This window comes from Oenanthe melanoleuca, chromosome 4 (genome assembly GCF_029582105.1).
Source record: "Oenanthe melanoleuca isolate GR-GAL-2019-014 chromosome 4, OMel1.0, whole genome shotgun sequence".
Classification (NCBI taxonomy): domain Eukaryota; kingdom Metazoa; phylum Chordata; class Aves; order Passeriformes; family Muscicapidae; genus Oenanthe; species Oenanthe melanoleuca.
The window spans coordinates 26,970,589-26,998,170 of NC_079337.1; the positions used below are offsets into that span (position 1 = coordinate 26,970,589).

The following is a 27,582-nucleotide window of genomic DNA, read 5'->3' on the forward strand; positions in this document are numbered from 1 at the left end:
ATCCTATTTAGAAGCAATTAGCATCAAAGAGAAGAGGAATAAGATCTGGCCAGTCACTTCTGTTGGTTACATCTCTTGGAGACTTTTGCCAATACCAGCTGAAGCTTCTCTTAGGCTAAATACTTGCCTATGCTGAAAAATCACCACTTTTGGAGGGACAGAAGAACACTGCTGGATAACTTCTCAAATTGGTTTGGCTCTCCAGGTATGTTAAGAGATGGCGCATGGGCCCCCTGCCTGACTGTTTGTGTGTGTTTCTAGGGTTTGTATTCTTAAAACACTGGATTTTTTTTTTTTTAAATTTAGTCCCAGTATTTTCTACCATTTGGAAACTTTCCCAGACAAAGGAAAAGCAACCTAAGAGTGCAGTATGGCCATTCAAATTGCAGATCCTTTGTTTGGTCCTGGTTCTTGTTCTCACTGTCCCATGCTACACTCTTCTATTCCCCTTCTCTGCTTTAAAGAATCATCTATCCTTTCAGCATTGCAAGCTGCTAATGCTGAAACTATTTTGCTAGTTTTAGAAGAGAAAATACTGTGAAATCTATTGTTTCTCAGAAATTTGCTTTTGAGAACATGGTTACCTAAGTCATGACTTTGAATATCAAGGGCACTCTGTTTCTTGTTCATGCTTAATATGATCTGAGCATTCAGTATGTATTTAATTTTTCCCCTTATTCCCATGGCAACTCTGTTTTGTGTTGCCAGTTCAAGATTTTACTGTACTAGGTTTCCCTTAGAGGCTTGGCTGCTGCAGTATTGTCACTCTCACCATTACTTCCTACTCAGTTTTCTTTCTAGTCCAAAGAGAGGCTCCCTTGACCATATCAACCAATCAGGAACTGAATGTACTGCAAAATAAGGTTTATCTTGTCATATTAACTAGATCAGAGAAGTTGAAAATTCTGTAACTCCTGACCTCTTCTGTGTCTTTAATGAAGATTTTTGCTGATAGGAAAGGAGTGATAAGGGAAAAAAATGTTTTTTAGAGAGACCACTTATCAAATGTGTTAATATTTTTGCATATTAATATCTATGTGCTTCATCCTTCTTGTGTAAAGCTTGTTTTCACAGTGGATGAACCTCATTTTTTAGCACTTCTTAGAAGCATGAGACCTCTTAGAAATTAGTCTTGGAAATAAGAGAGGTACTTACTTTGAAGGAAAGCTCATCTTCATTTTCTCCATGAAAAGCATAAAGAGCTTTGGCTTTTCCTTTCTTCCCTCCTCCAGGCTGTGACAGCTCTACCCTGGCTACAGGACATGGACAATAGAAGTTACTTGCATTGGAGTGAAATAAGTCTCTGCTTCTGGAGAAGCTTCCTGTCATTCTCATTTTTTTTCCCTGCTATTGTGCTACAGGTTGTCCAAATGTTATTGCTACTGCTGTAACAAAGTCACTGTACTACAGGAATAAAAAACCCTACTGCCACCAGTTCATTTTATAGTATTAAACAGTCTCACATTTCTGCTTCTAAGCAGACTAAATTTAAAACTCACTTAACTTGAACTTCCCAATGGTGATACATTAATAAATGCTGACTTTCCTTCTTGCTCTAAAGACGAAGCAGCATCAATATTCCTGAATTATTCCTTAAAGGTGGCTCAATGTGCCAATTTGCCTGTGCCCAAACAGGAAAACACTCCAGAGTCTGTGTCACCTCGTACATTACTTACTGACTAGAACATTATATTGCCATTATTAGAGAAGTTGGTTCAAAACTTAAGTTTGGCTTTAGAATACTAAAGACTGTGGTGGTGTGTGATTTGGTGATGCAGCTGATGCCATTGTGTTCTCCCACAGCTGTCATGACTGGCACAACCCAAAGAATAATGAATTCCCATCTAGTAGGAGAACTGTACCTGAGCAGGTCTGAACAAAAATTGCTGGGAAAATCCCTTCTTTTCCATTCAGTCTTCCTCTATACCACTCCAAATCTACTTGTTCCAGTATTTGGATGTAGTCTCCCTTTTTGAAGGATAAATCATCTTTGGTTTCTGCTGTAAAATCATGAAGTGCTTCACACCACTCCACTGAACGTCTGTTGTTCTATTCAAGTTAACAGAAGAGATGCATTAATTTTAGAAGTGTGAATGGAGCCCAAAAACCGATGGATGCTGCTGAAAGCAGCTGCACAGCACGTGGGTGTCATGACACCCTCCCAATACAATAGTGCTGCTGTAGATGTAGACTAGAATGGCATTTCAGCAATTACCACCACAGATTTTCATCTAGGCTCAACCACATTCCTTTTTATCTCTAGTGGCAGGAGAAAGAATTAATAAATTCAAAATTAGATCACTGCAGCAATATTTAAAATACAAGTAACAAGAATTTCCTTCAGCACAAAGGATAAAAATTTACCAGTGTTAATTTGTCAGAAGCTCTGAATTCAATCAGCTTAGGCCAAGTGTCAGAATTGTGTTCTGTGGGAGTGGCGTCAGGTTCTGCAGTTACTCTCACATTATAATAGAGTCTCTGTAAATCTATACATAATTCTGGCCTTTGCCTATATTTTACTACCTGAGAAAGGGAAGACGAAAACTCCATTTCATTCTTCACTGCTGTTTCTGTACCTACATAAGTAAAGCACAACTTAAGAACAGGAGCAATATCTATTTAGAATGTTACGAATGACAGATTTTAGGTATTTGAAGTCATTATTAAGAATAGCTTCTTAAGAAGTCCTACTGTTAATTTTGAGGGTTTTTTTTTATTGATCTTCCCTCTCTTTTCAACTCCTTTCTTCAATCATTGTCCTTGTGGAATTTTTTCCTATATGCTGCCTATTTGCATTAAGTACAAAACCATATTTTTGCAAGTATATTCATACCTGTTCCAGGCAGATCTTCAATTACTTCCACAAAGTTCAAGGGGAAAATTCCAGACGTGCCTCTGAGCTCTCCTTTGGCCCACTCTTCATTTATATATTCTTTCAGGATAATAGTTTCACCTTCTGAAAAACTGAGCTCATCTTTCTGATCGCCAATGTATTCAAATCGTGCTACACATCTTGGACCTCTGCACAAACAAAAGAGAAAATTACTTTGCTTTATTATTACCATTTAATAGTAAGACAGCATTGCGTGCAATATATGGATTGATATTTTAATTAAAATGATAAAAAAAATGCACTGAAGATAGAACAGGTGGAAAATTGGGAGCCAGCCCTGGTTCTCATCTCTGCTTTCTGAGGAGGTTGATGCAATTTCTGCGTCCCAACTGCTGGCTGTTACAGTATTTTGCAAAAGACCCTATTTTGCTTCCAAGCAACAATAAACCTCCTTGTTTCTGGGTCACCTGTCCAATTTCGTAACTTTGTGTACATTCAAGCAAGTATCCTGATACACTTTTGTTAAGAGTTTGATTGTTTTTTGAGCTAGCATCCAATTTAGATGCAATCAAACATGGGTGGAGGGTGAGTATTGTATATTTGTCCCAAATACATAGAGGTTTCATAGGAAGAAGCTAGTTTTTATCTATTTTAAAATACTTTATTCTGTAAAATCCATCCCTATAATCTTATAGGGGAAAAAGTTTACCTGTCAAAGAAAGAAATATCAATTTATCGGAGAAATTTTATATGCTTTGGTACAGTACTGAAAAAAATCTAATTGTTTTCCCCCCAACTTAAATCAATTTTATTATCTAAGAAGCTAACAAATTAAATTTAAGAAATTAACCTAAAAAAAAAATCTTTGTTTTATCAGAAATGCCATGCTGGAAAAAAGGAGTAATAGGCTATAATTCTTTCTATATATTCATAGCACACAAAGTAAGAAACTTGATTCCCACCCCTATCCCCCACTCGGTATCTTTGCAAGGATGTATCTTCCAGGACAGAGCTAGAACTTCCTGTTTTTTCTTAGCTGCAGAAGCAGCTTTTTAAAATAAAGTTTTGTTCCTGACAAACCACACTTCATCTAAAGAACAACTGAATGATCCCATGGACAGTAGTTGCTCCCGCCTCTGCCTGAATTTGCTTTAATTCCTGAAATGAATGATTATGAAAGCCAATAAATATCACCGAGAAATAAATAGCTTGAAAAATAATTTCTTGCCCACAAATATTAGTACAAGTTGTTTGAACATCAGAAATTAAAGTTCTGGCAATTAATTTGATTGTTTGGTGGGAACTTTAGATTTATTCATACAGCTACACACCTTAAGGACAGACAGACTTCTCTGCTTAAAGTACCTCTATATTCTGTCCTGTCGTATCTTGGTCTTGCACATGAGTAGGGAGCCCTACCGTGTTCCATCTTGTGAGGACACTGGAAGAAACGGCAAGGCCAGGAGCAAAGAGAGGAGTGTACAATGCTGCGGAAATTAATTAGATTGGTTCACGGTTTCTGGAACCAGTTTTCACAACAGTACGGTTTTAGTTTTTTTTTTTTTTACCTAAATATGAGCCTTAACAAAACATCATAAACATTCAGGTTTTTAAAATATATAATTTAATTTTTACAATATATTTTGATGAATAAATTGTTAACCCTATTACCTCAGTGCAGAGAGCCACCGGTTCAACAGTTAATATTTCTTTTTCATTCCCTGTAAATCAGCATGAGAAAGCAAATAAAATTCCTCTGACTCACTTGATACATCGTGATGAAGAGGGTATTTTTTTCTTGTTGGCTTCTTCTGGAACATCAATCTAATAAGACAATACAATAAATTGTATCTTCCATTACAAGCTCATGGCAACTAACCATAAACTTGAACTAACAATAAACTTGAAACTGGTTAAAATAATCCATTTCTCAGATGTGTGACACTCTGTGTAATAGGCATGTTCTTATATATGACCACATTAATGTAAATTTATGCATGTTTTCTAATTTTTTGATCTTATGCAAACAAGGAGCAATATTTAATGTTTTGTTTTATGAAGCTGGTTTATTATTTCTACTTGTGGCATGACTGATTGATAGAATATGTGACTAGATGCTACTACATGTTAAATTTAGATCCCAATTCTAAAACTGGTAATTGCTCTCAATTATTTACTAGCACACTGTATCACAACAGACAGAACTACTCTTTACACTTTTCCCTTCTGTGCTTTGGTAGCCAGCTGCTCTCCAAAGAGAAACACATCTCACAAATCTCTCTAGAATTGGAGAAATACAACTTACAAAATCTACACAGATATATCAAACAGACAACATTCAAGTCCTTTATCACAGGAGGACTTCAACTGTATTTTTGGTGTGACATGAAGGATGATCTGTGAGATGTACATGACTATGAGCTAAGAGGCCCTGGTGAAGAGCTTTGGGTTACGGTTCACTATTGTATAAGCCAGTTCCCATAAAATCAACAGGAATGTTTCACTTCATTGTGTGAAGCACTGGGGGAAATCACAATGCCTTTTAGGACAAATAATCTCTGCATTTCTCTTGCTGAAGGAGCTGGCATCTGTGGTGCTCTGAAGGTTCTATGAGAAATCATAACTATCTATTATTGTCAGGTGTCCAGACCCAAGCTACTATTCTCAATATTGTAAAACAGATTGTAGTGCATTGTATTACCTCGTATCAAGATGAAATATGACATGAATTAACAGGATAATTCACTCAAGTATACTTAGCCTCATGTACTGCACTCTTTTTTCTTTTTAAAAAAAAACCCATATTCTGAAACAAAAGATTTTTGCTCTCAAAGGGTAATCATCTTTTACAACTAAATAGGAATGCATCTTCCCTAGCTTTTATGAAGTTGTATCCGTCTGTATCAATGCTGAATTTGACCCCAAATACTCATTCCACTGCTTTAACATTAAACCTCTTTTCCATAGCTATCAATAGACAGAAGAGCTTTTAAATGAAATTGTTGGTCTGTGTAGAGGCAGCCAATCAATTTAGCTAACAAATCTTTCTTGTGAATCAAGCATGGTTCCACTACTACTAACTAGGAGTTTAGTTTTTATTCTTCATCACTTCTCAGATACCACCATTACAAACTAAACAGACATCCTACCCCCTCTTATGTCTACCAAATCCTTAGTATTGCCCATGCAGCAGCAGGGCTCACTCTGCCAGCTGTGCTGGCCCAGGAAGTGTTGCCACAGACACTTCCTGTCTTTAGTGCCAAGCCATGCACCTTCCTAGCATCCTGGTGTCACTCTGGCATTCCTCCATGTCCATATGGCTGGTGTGGACAGCCCAATGCTCTTTCCACTGTCACAAAATGGACTTCAGTCTCAGACTCAGGCTTGCAATAGGTTTGACCCAGCATTTGATTGCATGGAACCATATTGTATCCCTTTAAAATTAATTATCACTGGGCTCCAAAAGAGCACATCTCTTGCCCTCCACTCACTGTTGAGTGTCACATTCAGGAACAGGATAGCTTTAAGCTGCTCATTTCCAACAACACAATATCCTTGCACTGTGCCAGCACAACTAATTGTGCAGCCATTTAGAAAACCACTGAGGCAAATTGATCCTGTTGGAAAAAAAAATATTCTAGAGAAAAAAAAAACTAACATGTTTTTTGGGCTTAATTGCTACTCTGACATAGTTCACTACATGGCTAAAAAAGCAGTGATTCCAGCAAAGTTCAAGGGATGAGAAAATGACAGAAGACAGGGAGCTGGGGGAGGCACAAAAATCAACCATCTTTTACCAAGTGTGGTTTTTGACATGCAGCTGTCAAAAAAATAATCTGCTTTGAGGACCCCAAGAAACTAGCCACGTTTCCAAAGAGAATCTGGTAAGGGCAATGATTTTCTCACTTGGCTTTAAATCCACAGCAAATTATTCCTCATAACACAAGCTGGTTGTGCCAAATCCAGCATCTTTCTAATACCACACAAGCAAGTTGATGAGTCTTCTGTGCTGACAGTGGGGTATGAGATTATCTAAACATACAATGGAGTTAAACACACAGGAACCTTAGTAAAATAGAACCAGAAAACAAATGCAACACGATCTTATGGTGCAACGTATACAAAGCCTACATACAATCACTTTAACAAAGTTGGCAGGAAATATCCCCGTGCGATTCCCACATTTTCCTCTATACCATTCGGTATCTATTTTCTCCAAAAGACAAATGGTGTCTCCAGAATGAAGGTCCAAGTCATCAGCATGCTCTGTAAGACAACATCATTTCAATTAACAGTACTTGTCACACTCCTGACTTTCTGTATGTAAAACCTTCTTAATACAAATACCACAGACAAAACCACAATCAGTTTTTAAAAAGTTAGTCTTAATTTTACCTGATAAATCAATGAGCTTTAACTGAAAGACTGACCCATCTACAGCTAAATCCACTGATTTGAACAACTCTATGTGCAGACTTTGCAGACTGAGCTTCCACACAATTTTTAAGCTCTAATTTCTAAGAAAATTTCCATTTGAAAGTCTTGGAGTAAAACATGCTTCCGGAACATTCACATTTACTTACCTGCAGGAAAATCATGCAGGACTACAGCATGAGGTGCACTTGTGTCAGAAACTTTTGGAGGGTGGTTTGAATCCTGACAAAAACAAATAAATCCAAGTAGTTTATAAATCATGGGAGATCTAACGGATTCTCTGTTATGTACTCCTTAATTAATTTTCTGACTTTGGACATGGAGTTGTTCTGATATTGCTGAAGGAAATGTTACTGGTCACACAGCTATGTGTCTGAATTCAGTATGCCTTTTACCAGTGTAAACAAGAATACATTTCACCAAAGTCTACTTTTGAGCCAGTGAAAGGAACAGAAGGCATGCAATGTTTCCAAGTACAGAAAAATCTCAGCTATCTCTGTGGGCCAGAAATCTGTAGCACCAGAAATCTTTAGCAACACTCACAGCAAGGGCTGTGGACAAATTCTGCACTAGTGCTTGGTACTGTGTGCCACCAGTCACTCTTCTTGCTCGAGGGAACACCCAACCCAACACTCCCCCAGCACAATCAGCAGGAACAGCACACATGCTAGCATTCCAAGAGGAGCAAGGAAGTCACTATGCCTTTGCTTACATGAACGTAACACTGAGGGGAGCTGACAGTTTTGTTGTGGCAGCTTCATAAAGGGAAATTATATTCAAAATGCTGAGCCACTTTATCTGTCCCACCCACTAGGAATTTTTAAGTGTACAATGATGACAATGATGGTGTGTGAATTACATTCAAAGTAATTAGCTGTACAAAAAAAAAAAAAAAACACCAAGAAAGCCCAACGTAGATAAAGCTAAGACCAGAGCACTATGAGTTACAACAGACAACAACATACTGCATATAGAAATCTATTTCAGCTATGCAGGCTTCTGATAATAGTCCAAAAGGCTGCTCAATGCTATAATTTCCACTAGCTATTGAATATTAATAGGGTAATGCCCTAAAACCAAATCAGGAACTGTAGAAGCAGAGAGAAGAAAATACTTTCCAGTCTGTATGTCAAAGCCAATTCGCTGATGTATCATGTACAGCACTTCATAAAGTACTCACTTAACTTTTGCTCAATTCTCAGATACTCAACCAAGGGAGTGATTATTTTCCTATGAGACAGAGGAACTTTACCAGTTCCCTCACCCTTCTGGCACTCCAAGTAATCTTGTTCTGTTCCATAAGCTGAATGTCCCTGTGCTCTGAGGCAAATCACCATTATTAGGTTTTGTTTTGGCAGCTGCTTTGTTCTGATTACAGAAACACAAGGATTTTATAAATCACTACTACATTTCTCATTGTGACCTCTGAAGACTAAAACATTTGATATTTTACTGCAACAGGAGTCTTGTTCATTGAATATTTAAGCCAGCAGAAAAAAGCACCTCACCTTACAGAACAGTTCTCCAGTGTTGATAGGAAGACAGTCGTCCTCAGCAACTCTATGAGGCTCAGGTAGCTTGAAGAGAAACAGACAAATGAAAAGGTATTTTTCACTTCTAAGTACCTCAAATTTTCACTGCAAGTGATAATAGTCAGATGATGGAACTATTCAAACCACCTACTACAGGTAATTGGGACTCCAGTGGAAGAGGACAGGTTCCTTTGAAAGGTCTTCAGAACAGACTGCTGGTGATACCAACTGCCACTCTGAGAAACTCTGGTGGTGTCACCCCCTTTGAAAGTGTCTTAGACATCTAATTGGTATCACACCATACAGCACAAGATACTCAGAAAGACACTCTGATGCAGAAACATATTTGTCATGGAGGGCATTAGAAAAACACCCTGAGAGGAAGTTTTCATTGACAGTAAGAATTTGGGGCAGGGAATTACTACTGAGCTTCTACAGAAAAAGATCTCATACAAAAAACTCTAAATGTTAAAGATAAAACAGGTGGCAACAGAAGGTTTCCACTTCGTGCTTATGGAATGTTGATGATGTACATGCTATGGCTGGGTGGCTGCTTTTTTTGAAAACAGCACTGGTTCAAGCAGGCACCAGCTCTATCACTGACCAGTTTCAAGTTTCTGGGGAAAGGCCTTCATGTTTTTATTTGTGGTGTTGATCCATTTGTATTTAAAATTCCCTAGTAACACATACTATACCAAAACCATTTTATAATTCCTCACTCTTTGCAAACTTAAGTAAGGTCAAATACTCTAAAAGTTCCAATACTTCTCCAATTTCCCTAAGCATTTTGATATGTATAGGTAAACCAATAAACAAATGCAATTATTCAGAATCATTTTACTGAAAGAGCATTCAGAACCAGTGACTGGAAAAAGAATGCCCAAACTGCAAGAACTATGCATTAAAGATATGCATTATATATATATATATATATATATAACATATATACACAAAAATATACCACGCAGATCTATACTTTACATACATGTATTTACTCTCCGGTATTGCCTTATAGGACTTTACTATTTATCTATTAGCATTTTCTAGAGAAGATTATGCTTATAGATACACTTTGAAAGCCACACAATACTAACCTACTTTAGTATTTTCTCTACTATTTTAACCAGTACTCTTTTATAAAAACAATGTTGTCAGATAGAATATCTCAACTCTCACCATGTATTTAGTGTAGAGAGGATGACCCGGTTTAGGTCGAGGAGGTAATGCTGGATCTAGATTTTTAAAGACTGCACTTTTTGCTCTCTTGGATCCCAGCCTGAACTTGTTGGTTTTTTTATCAGCAGCAATGTCAGAACTAGATCGCGAAAGAACATCCTTCTGGGAGGAGGTCTTGGCTGCAGGGAATTTTGGTGGAGGTGGCCTTCCAGGAACACTTTTAGGTGGGGGAGGTCGAGCAGGTATAATTTTTCCATCCACAGGCCTAAGAATTGTGCAAACCATCAGAGAAATATGCATATTAATAAGCCTGCCACCTCATTCTAGATACAAAGTGTGCAGAAAGGAAACAAGATTTATGATGACCTGGGCTGTACAGTGTATAGTATCTGAAGCTTACCAGGAATACATGAACTCTTCAGATACTGACTGGGACCAGATTATTAAGTCCTTTGAAAGATTTTTTGACTATATTTTCCAAGTCTGCTCTCCATCACACTGCCAGCTTTCTGGGGAGCCCACTAAATAAGCAGGATTTGTTCCCAGCAATCCACCTCTAGAAAGAGCTTTCTTTGTAGCTGCTGCAGGATGAAGTTCAGCTGTTGGAGAGCTTTTGTGAAAGCTTGTCTTTAGGAATCAACCTAGCTCATTCCTCAGGATGTCACTTACCTGAAGTGACTCTGATGAAATTCATGACATATCACACCACTTTGCAAGTTGCCATCAATAGAAGAATTTACCATTTTTATTCAACTGATGTCTACCACACAAAGAAAACAGTGGTGAAAATACTCAGATTCTCTGGGTGGAAGTCCCACACTCTTATTAGCAGACCAGCAGTTCAGAAACCAAAATCAGAGACTAGCAAGTGACAGTAGTAATATTTACTAGCCATTAGTATTACTAGTAATATTCCAAAAATATAGTATCATTTGATTGTTATTGAGATATCTTCAACCAGTTACTGCAAGTTTCTGCTACAACTGTTTATCTTTTATTCATATAATGTAATTCAGCATAATTATTTGCTCACGTGCAATTCTCATGGGTCTGCAAAAATTATCAACCCCAAGTGTGCATTGGTGGATCTTTGAAGCATCAGTCCAACACATTTTGTGTGTCACCCATCACTTGAGAAGATACTAGTGCTCTACTAATACTCCTGAAAAGAGTTCTCTATTATTATTTGAGTATGGAACACTTTTTAAATGTCAAAAAAATTTTCCACTTCTCTTCATCATCCATTTCTCTCTTTTCTTGGCCTCATCTTAAACTAGGTGTTTTTAATATTGACAAAAGGGGATATTCCAAGTTAAACTGCTTTAAATCTGTAAACAGACTGACCCACAAATTTTTAAAGCAACTTAACTAAACAAGAAGATCCTAACAAGTAATTCAGTGAATTATTACTGCTTACTTATAAAAAAAATTAATTAAAAATCCATTTGAGCAGAAGAGTGAAAAACCAAAATATTTACTGCAGTCCCAGAGACCTTCATAAGAATCAGGAATGTTGTGCTAAACTGAATGTGGGGAAGGAACATGCCATTAAGGAGCAATGATAAGGTGTTTCCTCATAGCACATCCACATTCTTTTCTGTTAAACAATACTTATTACTAGTGATAGGCTCATTTCAGTAATAGAAAGATTCTCTTGTCCTAACACAACAGAGCATACTCTTTGCTTAAACTCACAGATTTAGAATGCAAACACTGAGATACCCACAGTGGGCTGGCTAGTCAATGCCAGATCTCCATCCACTTATGTTTTTTGCATTGATGGACATGAATTAAAGGCTGGTCCAGCAACTTTCGGCCTTGCAGATGTTCTTTCTTTTTGGTTCACAAGAATAAAAAACCCCAAAGTTATCCTCCACCTGCATTTTAGGTCTGAACAGTATAAACTAGTCAGTGCTTCTGGGAAGCTGCTGACCCAGCATCTGCCCTCTTCAGCATGGCATCATCGGCCACCTCCATTCCTTCACCACCCAAACCCCACCACAAATGCAAGTGATGTGGGTGAAAAGGTTCAGGATTCAGAAAGGAATGACTGTCAGCAGCCAAAAAGTCAAACAGTTGCTCCCCTATAATCTCCTTGCTCATACCATAATGTACAAACAAGTATTAAACAGCTATCAACTTGGTCCTGCCTATTAATTAGCGAGCATAGTGCCCAGCCAAGACTGTTGTGCTATGGCTGGAGTCAGTAGTGTCTAGATTGAGAATAACCATGCAAATTAATTCAGGAACACCACTTTAAAGTGAGTCTGAAGAACCATACTTATCTTGGGGGTACCAGAGGTTCTAGCTGAGGCATTCCACACTGTTCTGAGTGATCCAACTCCTACAACCATTCAAAAGAAAAAAGACATTTCTTTAAGTCTAAAGCAAATAAAAAATATTGTTTAAACAATATATTTTTTATATTAAATTATATCCTATGGACATGAAAAACAAGAGTTTCTGGAGGTCTCTCAGTAGAGTAGTAAGTATTATGGTGTGATTCTGCAATTTTAAAGTGTTGTTGAACATGGAGGGAAATATGGAGGGTACATAACCTGATTTACTACCTGAAACACAGCTTAAATTGTGCATTAAGTATGACCCAGCCCCTACTTTCCTACTACATGGCAGTAAGGACTTAAGAGCAAATTTCAGGGAAGTCTTACAAATGTACAATCACAGTGTCTCCAGGAATTTGCATTATCAACTTTGATTTAACTTTGACACATGGAACACTTTGAACAGGCTTAAAGCAGAAAGCATGACATTAATGCGACTCGCACAGGACAGCATCTCTTGCAAATAATGTTAGCTCCCATTAAAGATGGCATCTAAATATATTTACTAGAGATCTAACAGACAAATCCCAGTGCATTTTGCTTTGGCATCATTCCTCTCAGCTGCCCATGCTGGCCCTGCCAGAGATTACCACCACAGAGAGGAGGACATGTGCCATGTCTGAAGGGCTTGGACCACAGTGATGGATTAACAAGTGATCATCCTTATTCCTCCTGCTGTTCGTTTTCATCCCGGTGCCAGAAAGTTCTGCCAGCTCTGCAGAACAAGCTCAGCTGCTTCTGGAACAGCATCATAAATCAGTGTACTGAATCTGAATTCAAAAGAGCCCTTTCTGAAACAGTACTTCTAAATACGTCTTGTTTACTTAGGTGCTTGAATGTGCTTGAAATAAACATAAATCATAAACAATTTCTGTGATTTTGCCCACCTAGAAAATGCCCAGATATGTTTTGTGACAAAATCTGACCCTTGAATGAGTCCCTAAATTAATTTTCTCACTAAATGACCCTACCAGAAAACAACCTGCCACTTTCAGATGAGGATGTTATCTTCATATCAAAAATTTTCCTCTTCTGTGCAAAAAGGAAGAAATCTGTGCCAACTGCTGCTTATGGTCAACAATTTTTGCTGTTGCTGTTTAATCACACCCACTGACAAACAATACTAGTTTTAGAAGCACAGTTCTTACTTTTCCAAAGACAGGATTTCAATGTTCCAGTGGATTCAATACAATCTTTCTTTAAAAAACATCCTCTGAAGCTTATCACAATAACCTAGATGACGTTGTAAAAGTTTTGGAGTTCCACTGCATAAAATGTCACTTAATGACTTGTTGCGTAAATTATTTTTTTCAGCATTATCCAAAAAAGGTGGGATCTCTCTGATCAGCCTTTTCAATTACGATGTTTTATTACCCTTTATCTTAATAGCAGAGGTAGTTACAAAGAAATTTGTTGGCAGTGTCCATCTACTAAGGGCTTTTAAGTTGATTTTTACCTTTTTACTGCCTGTGGCTTTCACAAGATTCTCTGCCATTCTTGCCATCAGAAAACTCAGTATTTGGAAATGTTACTGTCCTTTTCTAGTTTATTTTAATTCTCTTTTGAAAATCTGTGTCAAATGTCATTTAGCTACAACATCTACCATTACTATGCATGTGTTCTGGAGCAAGGAGCAGACCCTTACTTCCCAAAATAGGTGGTTTCAACTCAGCAGAAACAACCAGAAGGAAAGAGCTCAAAAAACCCCCCAAGCTTCATTCTTCTACAGCAAAGTTTCCTCTGCCTTGAAGCTAGCATAGACACCAAGAGGAACTGTGTGCATAAAGGTAAAAAAATACATTTCTAGGCACTTTGACAACATTTCACCATGTAAATCCCACTGGACTCTTTGAGCCACTTTGCAATGCTTTTGACACTAAGTTGTAGAATATCCTGCTCCCAGATAATGAATACAGAAAACTGAAGATAGATGTGATCAAAGTTTAGTAAAATCACCAGACTGCTTTTCAAAACTGACAGCAGTCTAAATTACCTAATTAATTAGAGAACAGAATTAAATTTAAAAGCTTTATATTTTTGAGTAGTTGCTTTCATCTTCTGATCCCTCAAACAACTTACTTTACAAATGCTTGAGGATAACAAGAGATCTTTTAACCAAAGCAGACAAAGGTGCAATACAGGAAAACAGTTCTAACTTACCCCTTTTTCCACTAGGTTACCACTGCTGGGTTTTCCCATTGTGACACTGGATGTGTTCCCAATAGGCTTTTCAGCAGGAAGTGGCGGAGGGCTATATGGGATGTCATTTAAAGCTGGAAAAAACCAAAAAAATCCCAAATTAAAGTCTAATTAATACCTTCCTTACGTGGACCAACAATAGGTAAAGGAATCCACCTTGGTTTGAGGCATTTTTTGTGTGAATGCAACTTCCTTCCTCAAAGCCAGAACAGCCAAAGGGAAGAACCACTTAAAGTACAGTGAAGAGAAAATGAATATGAGGAGAACATTCTAACTCTGCGGTTGATTTAAGTACTTCCCATCCTGCATAATGGAACTTTATTTTACTCTCAGGACAACAGCAAGTAATTTCAGAGTTTCAGGGTTTCAGCTGCAATATTCGGTGATATAATATTAGATAAGTAGAAGAGTTTCTACCCCTTGGAATGTCAGATTAATTACTGGATACCCTGAAGTGCCATCATCACATTTCTAAACTGGCTCACTTTTTTTTCCAGCTGTCAGCTTCGGGAATATCCTTCAGGCTGGAAAACAGCTGAGGGTTATTTCAAGTAACCCTGAAAGATCAGGAGACTTGGATGGAAGAATTACCAGAAAGGTGAAGCAAGAACATAAATTATTACCTGCCACAAAATTCGGGATGACAGAAAACAGAGATGAAAGTTTCCAAGTAGTCTTAAAGACTAAAAGTAAAGCAAGTTTAGGACATGGAGGAGGAAACACTACAGATCTTACAAGGGAAGAGTGATGATGTCCTCATGCTCAATAAAGAATAGAAAACTCTCCTAAATATATAGTACTTGCTTTCAATGTCTCTGCCATTGAAACCTGGGAAGACTTGGACAGGTTCTGCCAGCATATTTACCATACATTTTGTCTTTATATACCAGAACCATGTCATCTATTTTACAATCTTTTGTATATCAAGAAAATTAAATTCATAGGAAGAACTACAGACATTTAAGCTCTTCTGACTTCCAGCTGAACCTGGAGTTACATAAAAGTATCTGTAGACAGCCTGGACATTTATAGACCAATGACAAAAAGAGAGAGGAGAGATGCTATCTAAAACAAAACCCTCAGTTGCTCATTTCACGAAAATTACTCTCAACAAAGAAACAGCACATAGAAGGAGAAGTGTTGTTTATTGTAAACACCTTCGTTGCATCACTGTTACATAAAACACCGCTGTGATGTTTAAAAATGGTCAGTTCAATGGATCAGTTCAACTTTAGGGAGAAGCTCACAGTTACTGTGTTGGCAGTTACCAGGCATGGGGGAAAAAAGTTGGTAAGTTCATTACTTTTCTAAGGTACTCCAATGGATGAAAAGTAAAAACAATACCTGGCAGTAATTCCAAAAGAAATCTTCTCTTATCATGTCTTACTGATATAAAAGACATGGGATATTTATTTATCACTTCAAGTCTTGCTATATACACAGATGGCCTAATTTTCTCTCCCTTATTTTTTTCTTATGGTCAGAATTAAAGGAACTAGAGGAACAATTACAAAAAAATAATCCCCAACTAGAAGGCAGGTGTTATTTTCAGTGAAGTGGAATTTTAATGCTTCCTTTCTAACCACATCTCAACAAAAATGCTAATCCTAATTGAAAACTTCACAGGAGTTCAAATTCTTAAGCAGTTCTGTCACCTTTCTGGTAGTGCTGGGTGGGCTGTTTTTGGGGGGTTTTAAAATTTTGTGTTATTTTGTTTTGTTTATTGGGGTTTTTCTTTTCCATTTTTGCTGGTTCCTGACAAAATTTGTCTTCTCTATAAACAAGATGGCAAAAGACTCTCCTGTACTGAGATCATGTGGCCCATTTACAATGTAAATCCTATTAAATCCATTTATACCTCGGCCCAGTTGTACTGTTCTCCTCTTTTAACACTTTAGAGGTTATTTCTGCAGCAGCTTCTATGTGACAAAAGGCTACTCTGCTTTCTTGGAATCTGCTTCTCTTCCTCCTTATCCCATTAATCTTCTAACCATTGATTCCCATAAGGCAGGCAGCCCTCCTCAACCTCCTGTTTGTAGCCAAGTACAGGACCAGCAGTCTTTTGTGGAAATTTCAATTACCACTAGAGAGCAGCAAGGGACAAGTTATCTACACATTCAAAAGGGAATACATCTCAAGAAAAAAAAAAAAAGGTAAAGAAAAAAAAAAAGCCAAGTAGTTGGTTGGCTTTTTGTTTCATTTTATTTTTAATTGCAGTTAAAATTTTCTTTATAGAGAAGAATTATGTCATAGTTTCTTTACAGAAGTCCATAAACATATTTTTCTAATTGAAAAAACCTTTTCTTTTTAACCAGGTATTAACAGAAAGAATTTTCCTCAAAGCTTTATTTTCAGCCTTTGCATTTTTAATCATTTCCACTGCAATTCTCCTACATGCATGGGAAAAGAAAATTTAGTATTTTAACAGTGGGTCAGTGGCAGAGAGAGATTGGAAATAATGTGTGAAGCCCTTAGGAGAAATACCACCTGGACATAAGGTTACTACAAGTTGACTACACCTACTAAATATGGCAAAACATGATTTTGAAACATAAGTTTTAAGAGCTATCTTTTGACATTTTCCCCAAGCTCTGAGGATCAAAGATAAGGCCAAACAGAATTCTGCAAGTATGTGCTCCAGCATACAAAGGCAAACACAAAGACCTTGTGGCACTCTGATAAATTTTCACTCTGAGACACTGTCAGTGTCATTTGTAAAGCTGTAGAAGATTAGAGGTGGCAGGCTTTAGGAATACAGTAACCCTCAGAAAACTAGTCAAGACCCTAACATTAAATTGAACACATAAGGTTTCTGCATCCCAGTTCTCACATGCCTTTTTTTATTCCCTCAAACTGCTATCTAAACATTCTTGCTTAAATGGCACTTTTTGATTTAAACTATGAAAACTGTGGCAAACATCCCAACCAAGCTGTATTTGAAGAAAAGCTTAATGCAGCAATGTTTTTCTTTCGACAAGGAAGCTTGGGAGCAGCACTAAACCTCAGCTAAGGTCAGCACCAAAGTCAGTTTGGCCAAAGGTTCAGCTCCAGAATATGGTTTAGCAGAAAAAACAAGCTTGCTTCTGCTGCAAGGGTCTCTTCCAAGTCTTGCTTTCCAGCCTTTAGACCTGCCCCTTACATACAGTTTCACCTCTGATATGCATCAGCTCCATCAGGTTTGAGAGACATCAAACTTGAGAAGGAGCCCAATGAGGCAGCCGTGAGAGTGGAACATGATGCTCATCTACTGCTCCCTCCCAACCACAGCCCTTATGTTGGCTCCTCCGTCTTGTCAAACTGTACCATGGGATTCCTTTGGCAGCTGATATTAGCTACTAAACAGCAAATCAATTACTAAATGTTAAGTCCCAACTGAAGTGATTTTCTAACACATTTTTCAGACATTTGGGAGAAGAACTTACATTTCCCAGGTTTAGCTAGGATTCGGATCACAGTGGGCTTCCGAGCTAAAGCTGGTTGAGCCATCTGTTCCTTGGCAGGTTCATTTTTGGTGAGGAACTGAAATGGATCTAAAACGAGGAAAAAAAACCAACATCTTTTATACTTATTTGTTGAACACCAATCTTACCCAATATTGCTTTATTAAGGATATTTATATTTCATACCCAATACAGTAACAAAAAAAGATAGATCAGACTGATGCAACTAGCATACCCAGCTTTTTGTAAGTAACAGGCCTTCTTTGTACATCTGCTTTCATAGCTGACTTAACATAAACGTGTTCCAGATACCTTCTGGGATTATATGAGCCACTGAACAAGAGGAACTGCATTGCTTGGTAATAGGGACCTGAAAACAGAACGGCTTTAGAGAAATGTTTACAAAGCACTCGATCTAATGCACTGACATAGCTGTGAACACATTCACTGAGAAGTTTTAATTAATACAATCTTGCCAAAGTTAAACAATCCACCCTGCAGCTGATAAAATATCTACTGAAACATACAAAATATTTAAATAATACTGGTTACAAAATGTTCTTGCTGTAGAACAACTAATTCTTTTGGAGATTCTGCATCATTTTGCTGGTTATAAACCTGGTGACATGGAGGGAACTGGTTCAGACCAAGGTCTGGGAGTTGTGCCTGAGCTCTGCCCCTGCCTATATCACTCATTCCTCTACAAGCCTGCCCAAACATTCCACTGGTAAGACAGGAGCAATGTTCCCCATGCTTCATTACCTTAAACACCGGTCTCTTATTAAAAGGCATGGGAATATAGATGTATGTAGAAGGCAGCTGTAATACTAGAACATAAATAAAGACCAAATTAATGTGTTCTTTCTCAAGTATGCCTTCATGTCAAAGAGCAATACTTCTCTCTTCTTAACACCTGCTACTTCCTTCTCTGACATTATAAAATTCTGCAGTAAAATGGCAATGCTTAACAGTATCAAAAAAGTATACAGCAGAAACTGGAGAAGGACTCTGGATGATAAATCTGACACATATTCATGGCCACAACAACTGAGTCTGATCTCTTCTGCTAGCCTCTTCAGATGCGTAGGTCAATGAGATGTTACTTAGGGAGTGTTATAGTCTAAGAGAGGAAGTATGCAGGGTGTTGCTGTCTGAGTAGGAATGGCGAATAATACAGCCACACAAACGACCTCTTCAAAGCAGGAAGATAGATCGTACAAAACAAAGTAGAAAAGATTCACTGGTCCAAGAAGGCAATACCTCTTTGAAAACATGCTTTCTGCAAAACATCACGAGACACTCACACAGCTCTGTGGTCAACACCAGGTGTTTAATCTGTGTTATTAATTCTCTTTTCTCTTATTTGTCTCTGAGAAAAGTCCCCAGCCTGGGAAAGATCCGAGCTGGAGCTGAGAAAGCCAACAGCCTGGGAAAAATCTGAGTTGGATTTCAGCAGTGTCCACAGCAGTGCATCTCTTTGAATACTTTGTGATTTTAATAAAAGCATACCCTTTCCCAAAACTACTGCTACACTTCCTGACAAAGTCAGAAAAATCTGCTCTTTTTAAAATTTTATCTTCAACACTTAGAAAAAAGTTATGTCATACGAAGTCATTATGTCTTATGGACAATTTTGAACAATACAATCAAATCGAGAAAGACATTATACATCTGTGCCTGGCAATTCACGTAAGATTTACAAAAGTCCAGAAATGCAGTACTTGTGAACAACTTCATGCTCTCCCACATGCACATGATTTGGTGACCACAGCTCCCCCTCGCTGGTGCATCTGCCATCAGCCCCCTCTGGCAGTGCTCCCAGCTCCTGCTGCCAGCATGCAGCTGTCACAATAGCAGGGACAACATGCCACTGGGCCCATGCATGTCCACCCTGCTCAGATGCCCACCTCCCACTTAAGACTTTCTTCACAGGCAGATCCATCCTCTATGGATGTGCTCTGTGGATTTGTGCCATGGCCTCTCTTAAAGCCAACCTGCCTATATGTTCCCCAGAAACCCATCTGAGTACCTTCACCTCACATTTTAATCAGGAATCCAGCAAATAAATTCCTTCTGTCAGACTGCTTATACAACAACTGTGAGTGTTTCTGGTAAAAAGGATCATGGCAGGTCAACAATTTATCTACAAATAAAGGTATACAGGCTACAGTTGAAAATAAACTCTGCTACCATCTAGACAAAAGATGGCTCCATCACATTGTGCGCAAAGATTTCCACTGCATCAGGAAATTAGGTACAGGCAACTCACAATGCTTTAGAATGTAAGGGTGAAACATTTTGTTCAAGTTATGGATTAGCACATGAGGATAGAGGGTTTAGGTCTCTTCAATGAAAGCTGCATCACTGCAAGAGTTTTTGTAGAGGATTTGTAAACAGACCACAAGTGGGGTGGAAGCACTCTGGAAGTACAGTCATTACGAGAAATCAAAATCCCACCACTGCAGCAAGCCTGCAATATTCTTTTACTCTTTTATACCTCCATCTGCTAGCTACAATGCTAACACTTGAACTGCATTAAAAAAACCTGGAGATTTATCAAACCTTAACCTTAGCGCTGTTGTTCAGAGTGACTTTCAGCACAGCTGAAAAAAAACAACCCTGAAACTGCATTTTGTTCTCTCTTAGTTATCTGGCAAGTCTACATCAGACTTGAGGAGCGACTCTGGTGAGGTAAGCAAGGCCTCAAAGCTGCATTTACCTATTGGGTAGCTGGAGACACAGGATGAGCAGAGGAAAGTGAGCAGGGCTAAGTCATGGGCTCCTTGAAACAGCATGACCATAAGGAACACTGGCACACAGTGCACCTCAGGGTAAGGTTATGCAGAGCTGAAGGAAGCTCTGCACGAAAAACGAGGAAACAATTTGCCAAAGCCTCCATCTTATGAAAATATAGACATTGAGAGACCGACTGGAAATGCACTAAATAACCCAAACAATCACAGTTTTGTAGTCTTGTAAATTTAAAAGAGATTTAAAACTGTAAAATTGCTGTTTGTCAGCTGTTAATCACCACTATGCATGTAAACAGTTTTCTTTACCATTCAGCAGTTGGCAGAAACACATTGTCTCTACATCAATACATCTGACAATTTTTAAGTCTGAGACAAGCAATTTCTAAGGCTGAGAAAACCATTTGCTAAACACTAGTTTTCCATTAATTATCTTATGTTCAATTATATTGTCACCCCATAAACAGTTTAAAGCTCATTACCCTGTTTGTGTTATTCTATTTCCCAGTGCTGGGCTTTGAGCAGAAATTAGCTGAGAAAATTACTGTGCTGCGTTGTGCAATGGAACTGACAACATATCAAAATTTTATGTTGTTTAACAGCAACTGGGCATAATTCATGGAGGTGTGAAAACAAAATTGTTAATGTACTCATTTAAAGCTTCTCAGCTCAAGGAAATTAATCTGCAAGCAATTTTTCAGAAGACACCTTCAACAGACTTCTATTGATTTTTTTAAATTTAAGTTTTACAACAATGCTAATAGTCTGTGGCTTCCTTAGTCTCATTTTTTTTAGAGCTTCTGTTTCAAAGGGTAATGTGATAACATATATTACTGTGCTTGTTTGCGGGAAAGACAAATGCAAGCCGTGTATTCAAATAAACCATACATAATCTCTTTTAACAGTTTTGGAGAAACAACCTTTTATCCCCCCACTGACATACACCACCCTTGTCTAAAATAAAAAATGAAGTTATAGAAGAAGTATGTTTTGCCCATGTAAGGAGGATAGATGGGTATCTTCCTGAAATATTTATTGGTAGTCTTTAAGTGAGAGGTAGTAAGACGGTAATAGATACCTCAGTAGCAATAAGGGGACAACAAATAGTAAGTGGAAAGCTAAAAGCCCAGATAGTACTATCTGTTGTGAAGACGCTCAGTCTTGCAAGAAGTACTCAGTACACATGAGTACAATGGAGTACAAAGGTGGGGGTGCTGATATTACAATACCTGTCACTACAGAAGTATGTAACTCTATCTACTTTTAAGGTTTAATTAAAAAACCTAAATCAGCTGTTAAAGGCAAAACTCTCACATTACCTTCACACAAAACAGTATTGTTACCAGAGTCTTCCAGGAAGAGACCTCATCGACAAATGATTTTATTAAAACCTGGCCCCATGAAAGCATTCTGGTGTTTATGGAAGCATAATCAACCCATACTTGGAGGAAGATTCTCAACAACAGGCCCCTCCTAGTAATACATCCAGAGATTCATCAGAAACCTAACAGGTAACACCTCAAAGAATGGGGTTCATGCTCAAGAAACACTGTGAAATGTCACAATCAAAAATTCGATGTTCACTCAGACATTTTAAATCTCAACCTATTCACAATGATAAAGAGATGCATTAGACAGGTATGGTATCTAAATTCCAGCATGAGTGATTTTATCAATCTGCTTTCTACAGTATTTTACATCAAGAAAATTAACAATTCACTGTTTTTAGAAATGGATTTCTGACACAGAGAGAATAATGTGAACTACACCACCTTTCACAAAATACACAATTTGCAACTCCCTCTGCACAGAAGATTGTCATGATGTGGTCATGCCTTTAACTTCTAAGAGACTAGAAAATTAATAAAAAAAAAGGAGAGAGAGAGAGAGAGAGAGAGAGAGAGAGGCAATGGGACACAGGTTTTTTTCAGCATCTGATCTGTACATAACCTCAAAGTAAGTTCAGGTGACATTCAGGCTTCTTGGTATTCTCTTGATGCTAGGAGACTACACCAGCTCATTAAAATAAAAGGAATGCAGTATAATTTGGGAGGAGACTTACTAGTGATTCAGACTTAAAACTGGAGGAGAGACAAGAAAATCTGCTTTGCAGAAAGAGCGTAGTCATCACTGACAAAAGTGTACAAAGAATTATAGAGTTTTGTATTCTCAGTAAAGTATAGAAAAAAATTGCCAAGACATGCCACAGAAGATTTGACTTAAATGTACTTGTTGAAAATGCAAGCTGACACTAACTGAGCAATGAAATCTCATCCACATAGTCGGAAAGCTGGAGAGCAGATAAAATAAAATCTACTACTAAAATAGCAAAACTTCATGGACTTTTTTAACACCTAATGGCAATAAAAGCATTCACAGGGTAGAAAACGACACATACTACTTGTACATATACACAGATATAGGTGGACCTTTTCTGAGCTTTCAGTGCTTCTCTCTCAAAGTGTGGGAATGCCCACAGGTGTGTATCTAAAAGCATAACCATTTGGTTCATTGTTCATCTGGACTAGTAAAAGTGATGGAAATTATGCTGCCTTTGGCACAAAAATACTGCTCATACCAGCATGAGCTACTACAGGAGAATTTGGAGGCTACTCCTCTATCACCGATTTTGTTTGCTAGTTGAAGTAAGACTAGGATAGTTCAGATTGCAAGAGCCTTCAAGAAGTCGCTGACCAAATCTCCTGCCCGGAATAGATCAGCTGTGAGGGCCTGTTGCTAGAAATTGGTTTTGTAACCCGGTCTGATTTCATATGCCAGAGGGTATTTGGACATACAATGAGTGACCAAGAAAATATACCCCCAAATAACCCTGAAGATTAAGAAACACAGTGTTGGGGCTGGGGTTTGTTCCCTCACCTTTTGTTTTTTTTCCTTTCTGGAGAATCTTCCCCATTATTATGCTAAGGAAGCCTGCCAGGCATCATCCTAGAGTTTGATGGCTCAAGGCAAAGGGATGGGCGGGGGCAGGCTCCCTCTTTCGCTCTCTGGAGGGGTCTGAGGGGTACTCCGGGGGCAGTGCCAGCCCAACGCCAGGAGCCAGGTTCTCTGCTGTGGGACTCTGCACTGCCATCGTCTCCGCTTCAGCCTGCTACCTCCGAGCACACAGCCGAGCACCAGGACACACATGGTGAGCCTTCCTCCATCCTTCTCCCACCTGGGACACGGCGCTGCCGCGTTCCCTCCCAGCTCCCGCCTCTACCTGCGCAGCTGCGCGGGCCCTGCCCCGCTCTCCACCACTGGGACCGAGCGCAGGAAGGGAGTGTCTGCGGCCAAAAAGGGACTGGAACTGAGTTATTTGTTCCGTTGTTAATTTTCACAGCTGCTGTTGTTTCTGTTTGTTTGGTTAGATATATTAGTAAAGAGCTGTTATTCCTACCCCCACATCTCTGCCTGAGAGTCCCTGATTCAAAAATTATAATAATCGGGAGGGAGAGGGCTTACATTCTCCATTTCAGAAGGAATTTCTGCCTTTCTTGGCAAAATACTTGTCCTTCAAACCAGGACAACAGCCTTGTCTATTCTTGCCAGGAGAATGAATGATTTCTTTATTGCCAAGAGATTTTAAGTGCCCAAAACAGGCATGCGGGAAATTGCCAAAGCAGATAATTGAAACCAGTCGTACATACAATTTTTATTTTTTAATTGAAAATGTGAAGGACAAGGTAATTTATAGTGCTATTTAAAATACCTATCAACTCTCTTGCAAGAATCATATGCTTTCAGCAAAAAAAAGGGGTGCATTTATAAATATTTTCTTGAAAATAAGCATTTTGTTGTTCCTTGACAAACAAAGGATATTTCTATTTTAAATATTGCAAAATAAAAATTTAATTATCAGAGAAGATAGATCTTATTAAGAACATTATTATTACTTGTATGTTACTTCACATCTATAGACCTGGAACTCAAACCAAATTAATTTGCATTTGACAACCTAGAGGGCTACTCATCCATTACGTAGCTATGATTTAAAAACCTTACTTGTTTCCTGAGCCTGGATATAAGACCCTTTCCTGCGTCAACTTTCAAGGTCCTTGAAGGCTCCAATTTATATCCACTAAGCAAGCATCTGTACTGACTGAAGAGCTAATGGATGCTTGTTGTCACTGGAGACTGAAAACCTTGCAGCAGAACCAACAGGACATAGCACTGTCCCCAGTCTCCAACAGCAGTATGTACTCATGTAAAACAGGGTTTTATGCCAAAGAGCAGATTAAAATGAATGAGACATCTCATTATTTTCTGGGGTGATACTTTGTCAGTAAGTAAATAAGGAGACAGGTATCTTGAAAATAACCACATTAAGAATAATTTAAAACACAGCTGAACCTTAAGAAAAGCTACAGGATTATTATATGTCTGCACTAATCTACCAGTCAGAAGGTACTTCCATTTTTTTTCCTTCTTCTTTTCAGTCCTGAGGAAGCAATTAAAATCAAGCAGCTGGGCAATATCCCCACAGCAGACAAATCTAGAGTTACTCAAACAGCAGCTTTTCTGAATTGTCTATTATGTCACACTATAAATGCCACTATTCATGCCACAAGAAGCAACAATAAATATAAATGAGTAGCAGCATTGTTTTGATTGGATTTTTTTCTCAGCAGAGACAGAAATGAACCTTTATACTATGATAAAGTAGTTAAACAGACAGACAGATAAGACAATTGAGAAATGCAGTAGCTGGCCTGGCCTGTTCAACCTGAATGTCATGAATATATCAAAATGTGAGCTGTCTCCTGCTGGTAAGGTAAGGCACTCTCTGAACTACTTTTCAAAGCATCTGGTTTAAATTGAATTCTGCTACGTCAGGCACAGAGCAATCAGTGAATTACATGCTGTTTCAGAGAGAAGGAAAACGAGAGAAGAAGACCACCCCATATGGGAAAAGGAATAAAAACATTGCAGCAATCATTGCAAATGCATTGCAAACATCCAAGTTTTAATTTAAATATGTGCTATAAATGCACCATTACCTTATCTTCTTTGTCCAAAACATATTCTCATAATGTTTAGCAAGCAGGAATACTACATGGTTTGACATAACAACTAATACAAGCTACAGGTAAAATCATGGATCTTCTGAAGCTGTGAAATTTACACAGTTAAACTTGCACTAGGATTTAATTTCCAAGCCTTTGTAAAAATGGGTAAGTGAGAATTGAACCCACTGATAGATTCCCAAAACTTTTAACCACGTGCACCAAGGAACTGCACAAGTCTGTGTTATCAACCATAAAAGAAATGCAAAAGTAACCCAGATGATCCAAAATATCACAACTATCATCAAAAGCATTAGAAGCAAAAGATGTATGTAGGAGTCAGCCTGGCCTGTGTTCCAGGTCAGGCAACCATTACCGAAGAAGATCTGTACCCCAACCCTAGGCCTTGGCAGGCATCTGTTGAGTTGTGGCAGTCCCAGAAGTTGTACCAAGGAGTTATGGGATTGCCCATGTTAATGCCTCATAAATATTCCCGACCCTCATTTTCCAGTCATCATCGCCGCTCCCAGCCCCTAGAGTTTTCTTCCTTCTTTGTATCCCCACTGGCCCTCGTTTGATGCAGTGTCCCACCCAGCCTACCCCACTAGACCTTACCTTCCCTTACTCCACCTCTGCACCACTTTCCCCTACACCCATTGGATCCTAACCTTGACTCCACCTCCTTTCCTGCCCCACATTTATACCCTGGACCTCCCTCCATCTTTGTCTTTGACCACTGACTCCTACTCCGGTTAGTGTTCAGTTTTTGGGCCTCGTCCCACATTTGATTTCACTATTATTAAAGTATTTTATGTTGCAAGTCGTGGTCATCATATCGCTCTTCTTTTATTTTGCAACAATAGCCCTAATATCAGAGGAACCCTAAAAAGTATTGCTGGAGACCACCCTCACCCCTGACAGGTGCAGAGTCCCAAGCAGAAGCCTCCACATTTAAATGACTGACTTAAATAGAAGTAATTTCATTAGGATACAAATGGCTTTGAACATTAGCCTTTGAGTCAAAAATTATGGCACTTAAAACTGTTTTGGCTGATGACAAAGCAGTTCTACAGATTTGTCATTCCTGACTTCTCCTTCCTGGCACTTCCCTTGGCCAGCATCATGAGTTGGATGCAAGATACTGTCACAATTCACCTCTGAATTTTGCAGCTTCCAAAGCTCCTTTAGACTTCAACTCTCTGAGTGGATGTTGAAAACTTAAAAAGAAATCTCAGTATCCAAAGTCTCTATTTGATTCCCCTCCATATAGGCTGGACAATAATAAAATTATTGATGTTCGGATAAGGGTAAATTTACTCAACTAACAGCTGTGTTGCCGGAGATGCTGTCAAACACTGACAAAACTCAAGGGATTGAGATAAACTTGAACCATTCAGCTAGTTTTTGTAGTTGAACTACCAGTTAAACACTGACATTTAGACTGGTGAAACTAAACTGGTTTGTTGCCAACACTTTGATATTAGCACATACACAGTATTCAAATATCTTTCACTTACTGTGGAGATGGTAGCCTTCTGCTAGAGGAAGCTGATGTCTTACATCAACCAATTAAATTACTCTAGAGACTCTGAACTTTGTTTTGCCTGTTTCATCTTTTCATTCATATGCTCACTTCAACTTCTGCCTTCTGCACCCTCCTCATTATCCACTGAATACTTCCCCCTCCCCCGTTCACAGTAAGAGTCATCAGCAGTAGGGATTGATCCCTCCATCTCTGTTTACATTGGCCTAACGCACCTGTGGTGTACCAGACAAAATGAAGCTCTGGTAACACTGCAATATGTGATGTAACATTGCTCTTTGACAAACGATGTTGGTGCTTGGTTTCCAATGCCACTGCATAAAAGCCTTC

General features: G+C 38.5%; 1 protein-coding gene across 15 annotated transcripts in view; it reads right to left on the bottom strand.

Annotated features, from left to right (window-relative positions):
• The window catches only part of SH3D19 (SH3 domain containing 19), an 81,960-nt gene that overhangs the window by 875 nt on the left and 53,503 nt on the right, over positions 1-27,582 (bottom strand). For 13 of the 15 annotated variants that reach the window (XM_056490678.1, XM_056490676.1, XM_056490675.1 and 10 more), the window contains 12 exons: positions 17,939-18,046; positions 14,478-14,590; positions 12,260-12,319; positions 9,976-10,248; positions 8,776-8,844; positions 7,417-7,489; positions 6,969-7,099; positions 4,599-4,657; positions 2,834-3,021; positions 2,524-2,576; positions 1,863-2,049; positions 1,156-1,253 (listed from right to left, as the gene is read on the bottom strand). In XM_056490678.1, coding sequence (XP_056346653.1) covers positions 1,156-1,253; positions 1,863-2,049; positions 2,524-2,576; positions 2,834-3,021; positions 4,599-4,657; positions 6,969-7,099; positions 7,417-7,489; positions 8,776-8,844; positions 9,976-10,248; positions 12,260-12,319; positions 14,478-14,590; positions 17,939-18,046 — 1,412 coding nt within the window. Of the gene's footprint in view, positions 1-1,155; positions 1,254-1,862; positions 2,050-2,523; positions 2,577-2,833; positions 3,022-4,598; positions 4,658-6,968; positions 7,100-7,416; positions 7,490-8,775; positions 8,845-9,975; positions 10,249-12,259; positions 12,320-14,477; positions 14,591-17,938; positions 18,047-27,582 lie in introns of those variants that run through there. The other 2 variants (XM_056490679.1, XM_056490686.1) reach the window with 2 other exon arrangements.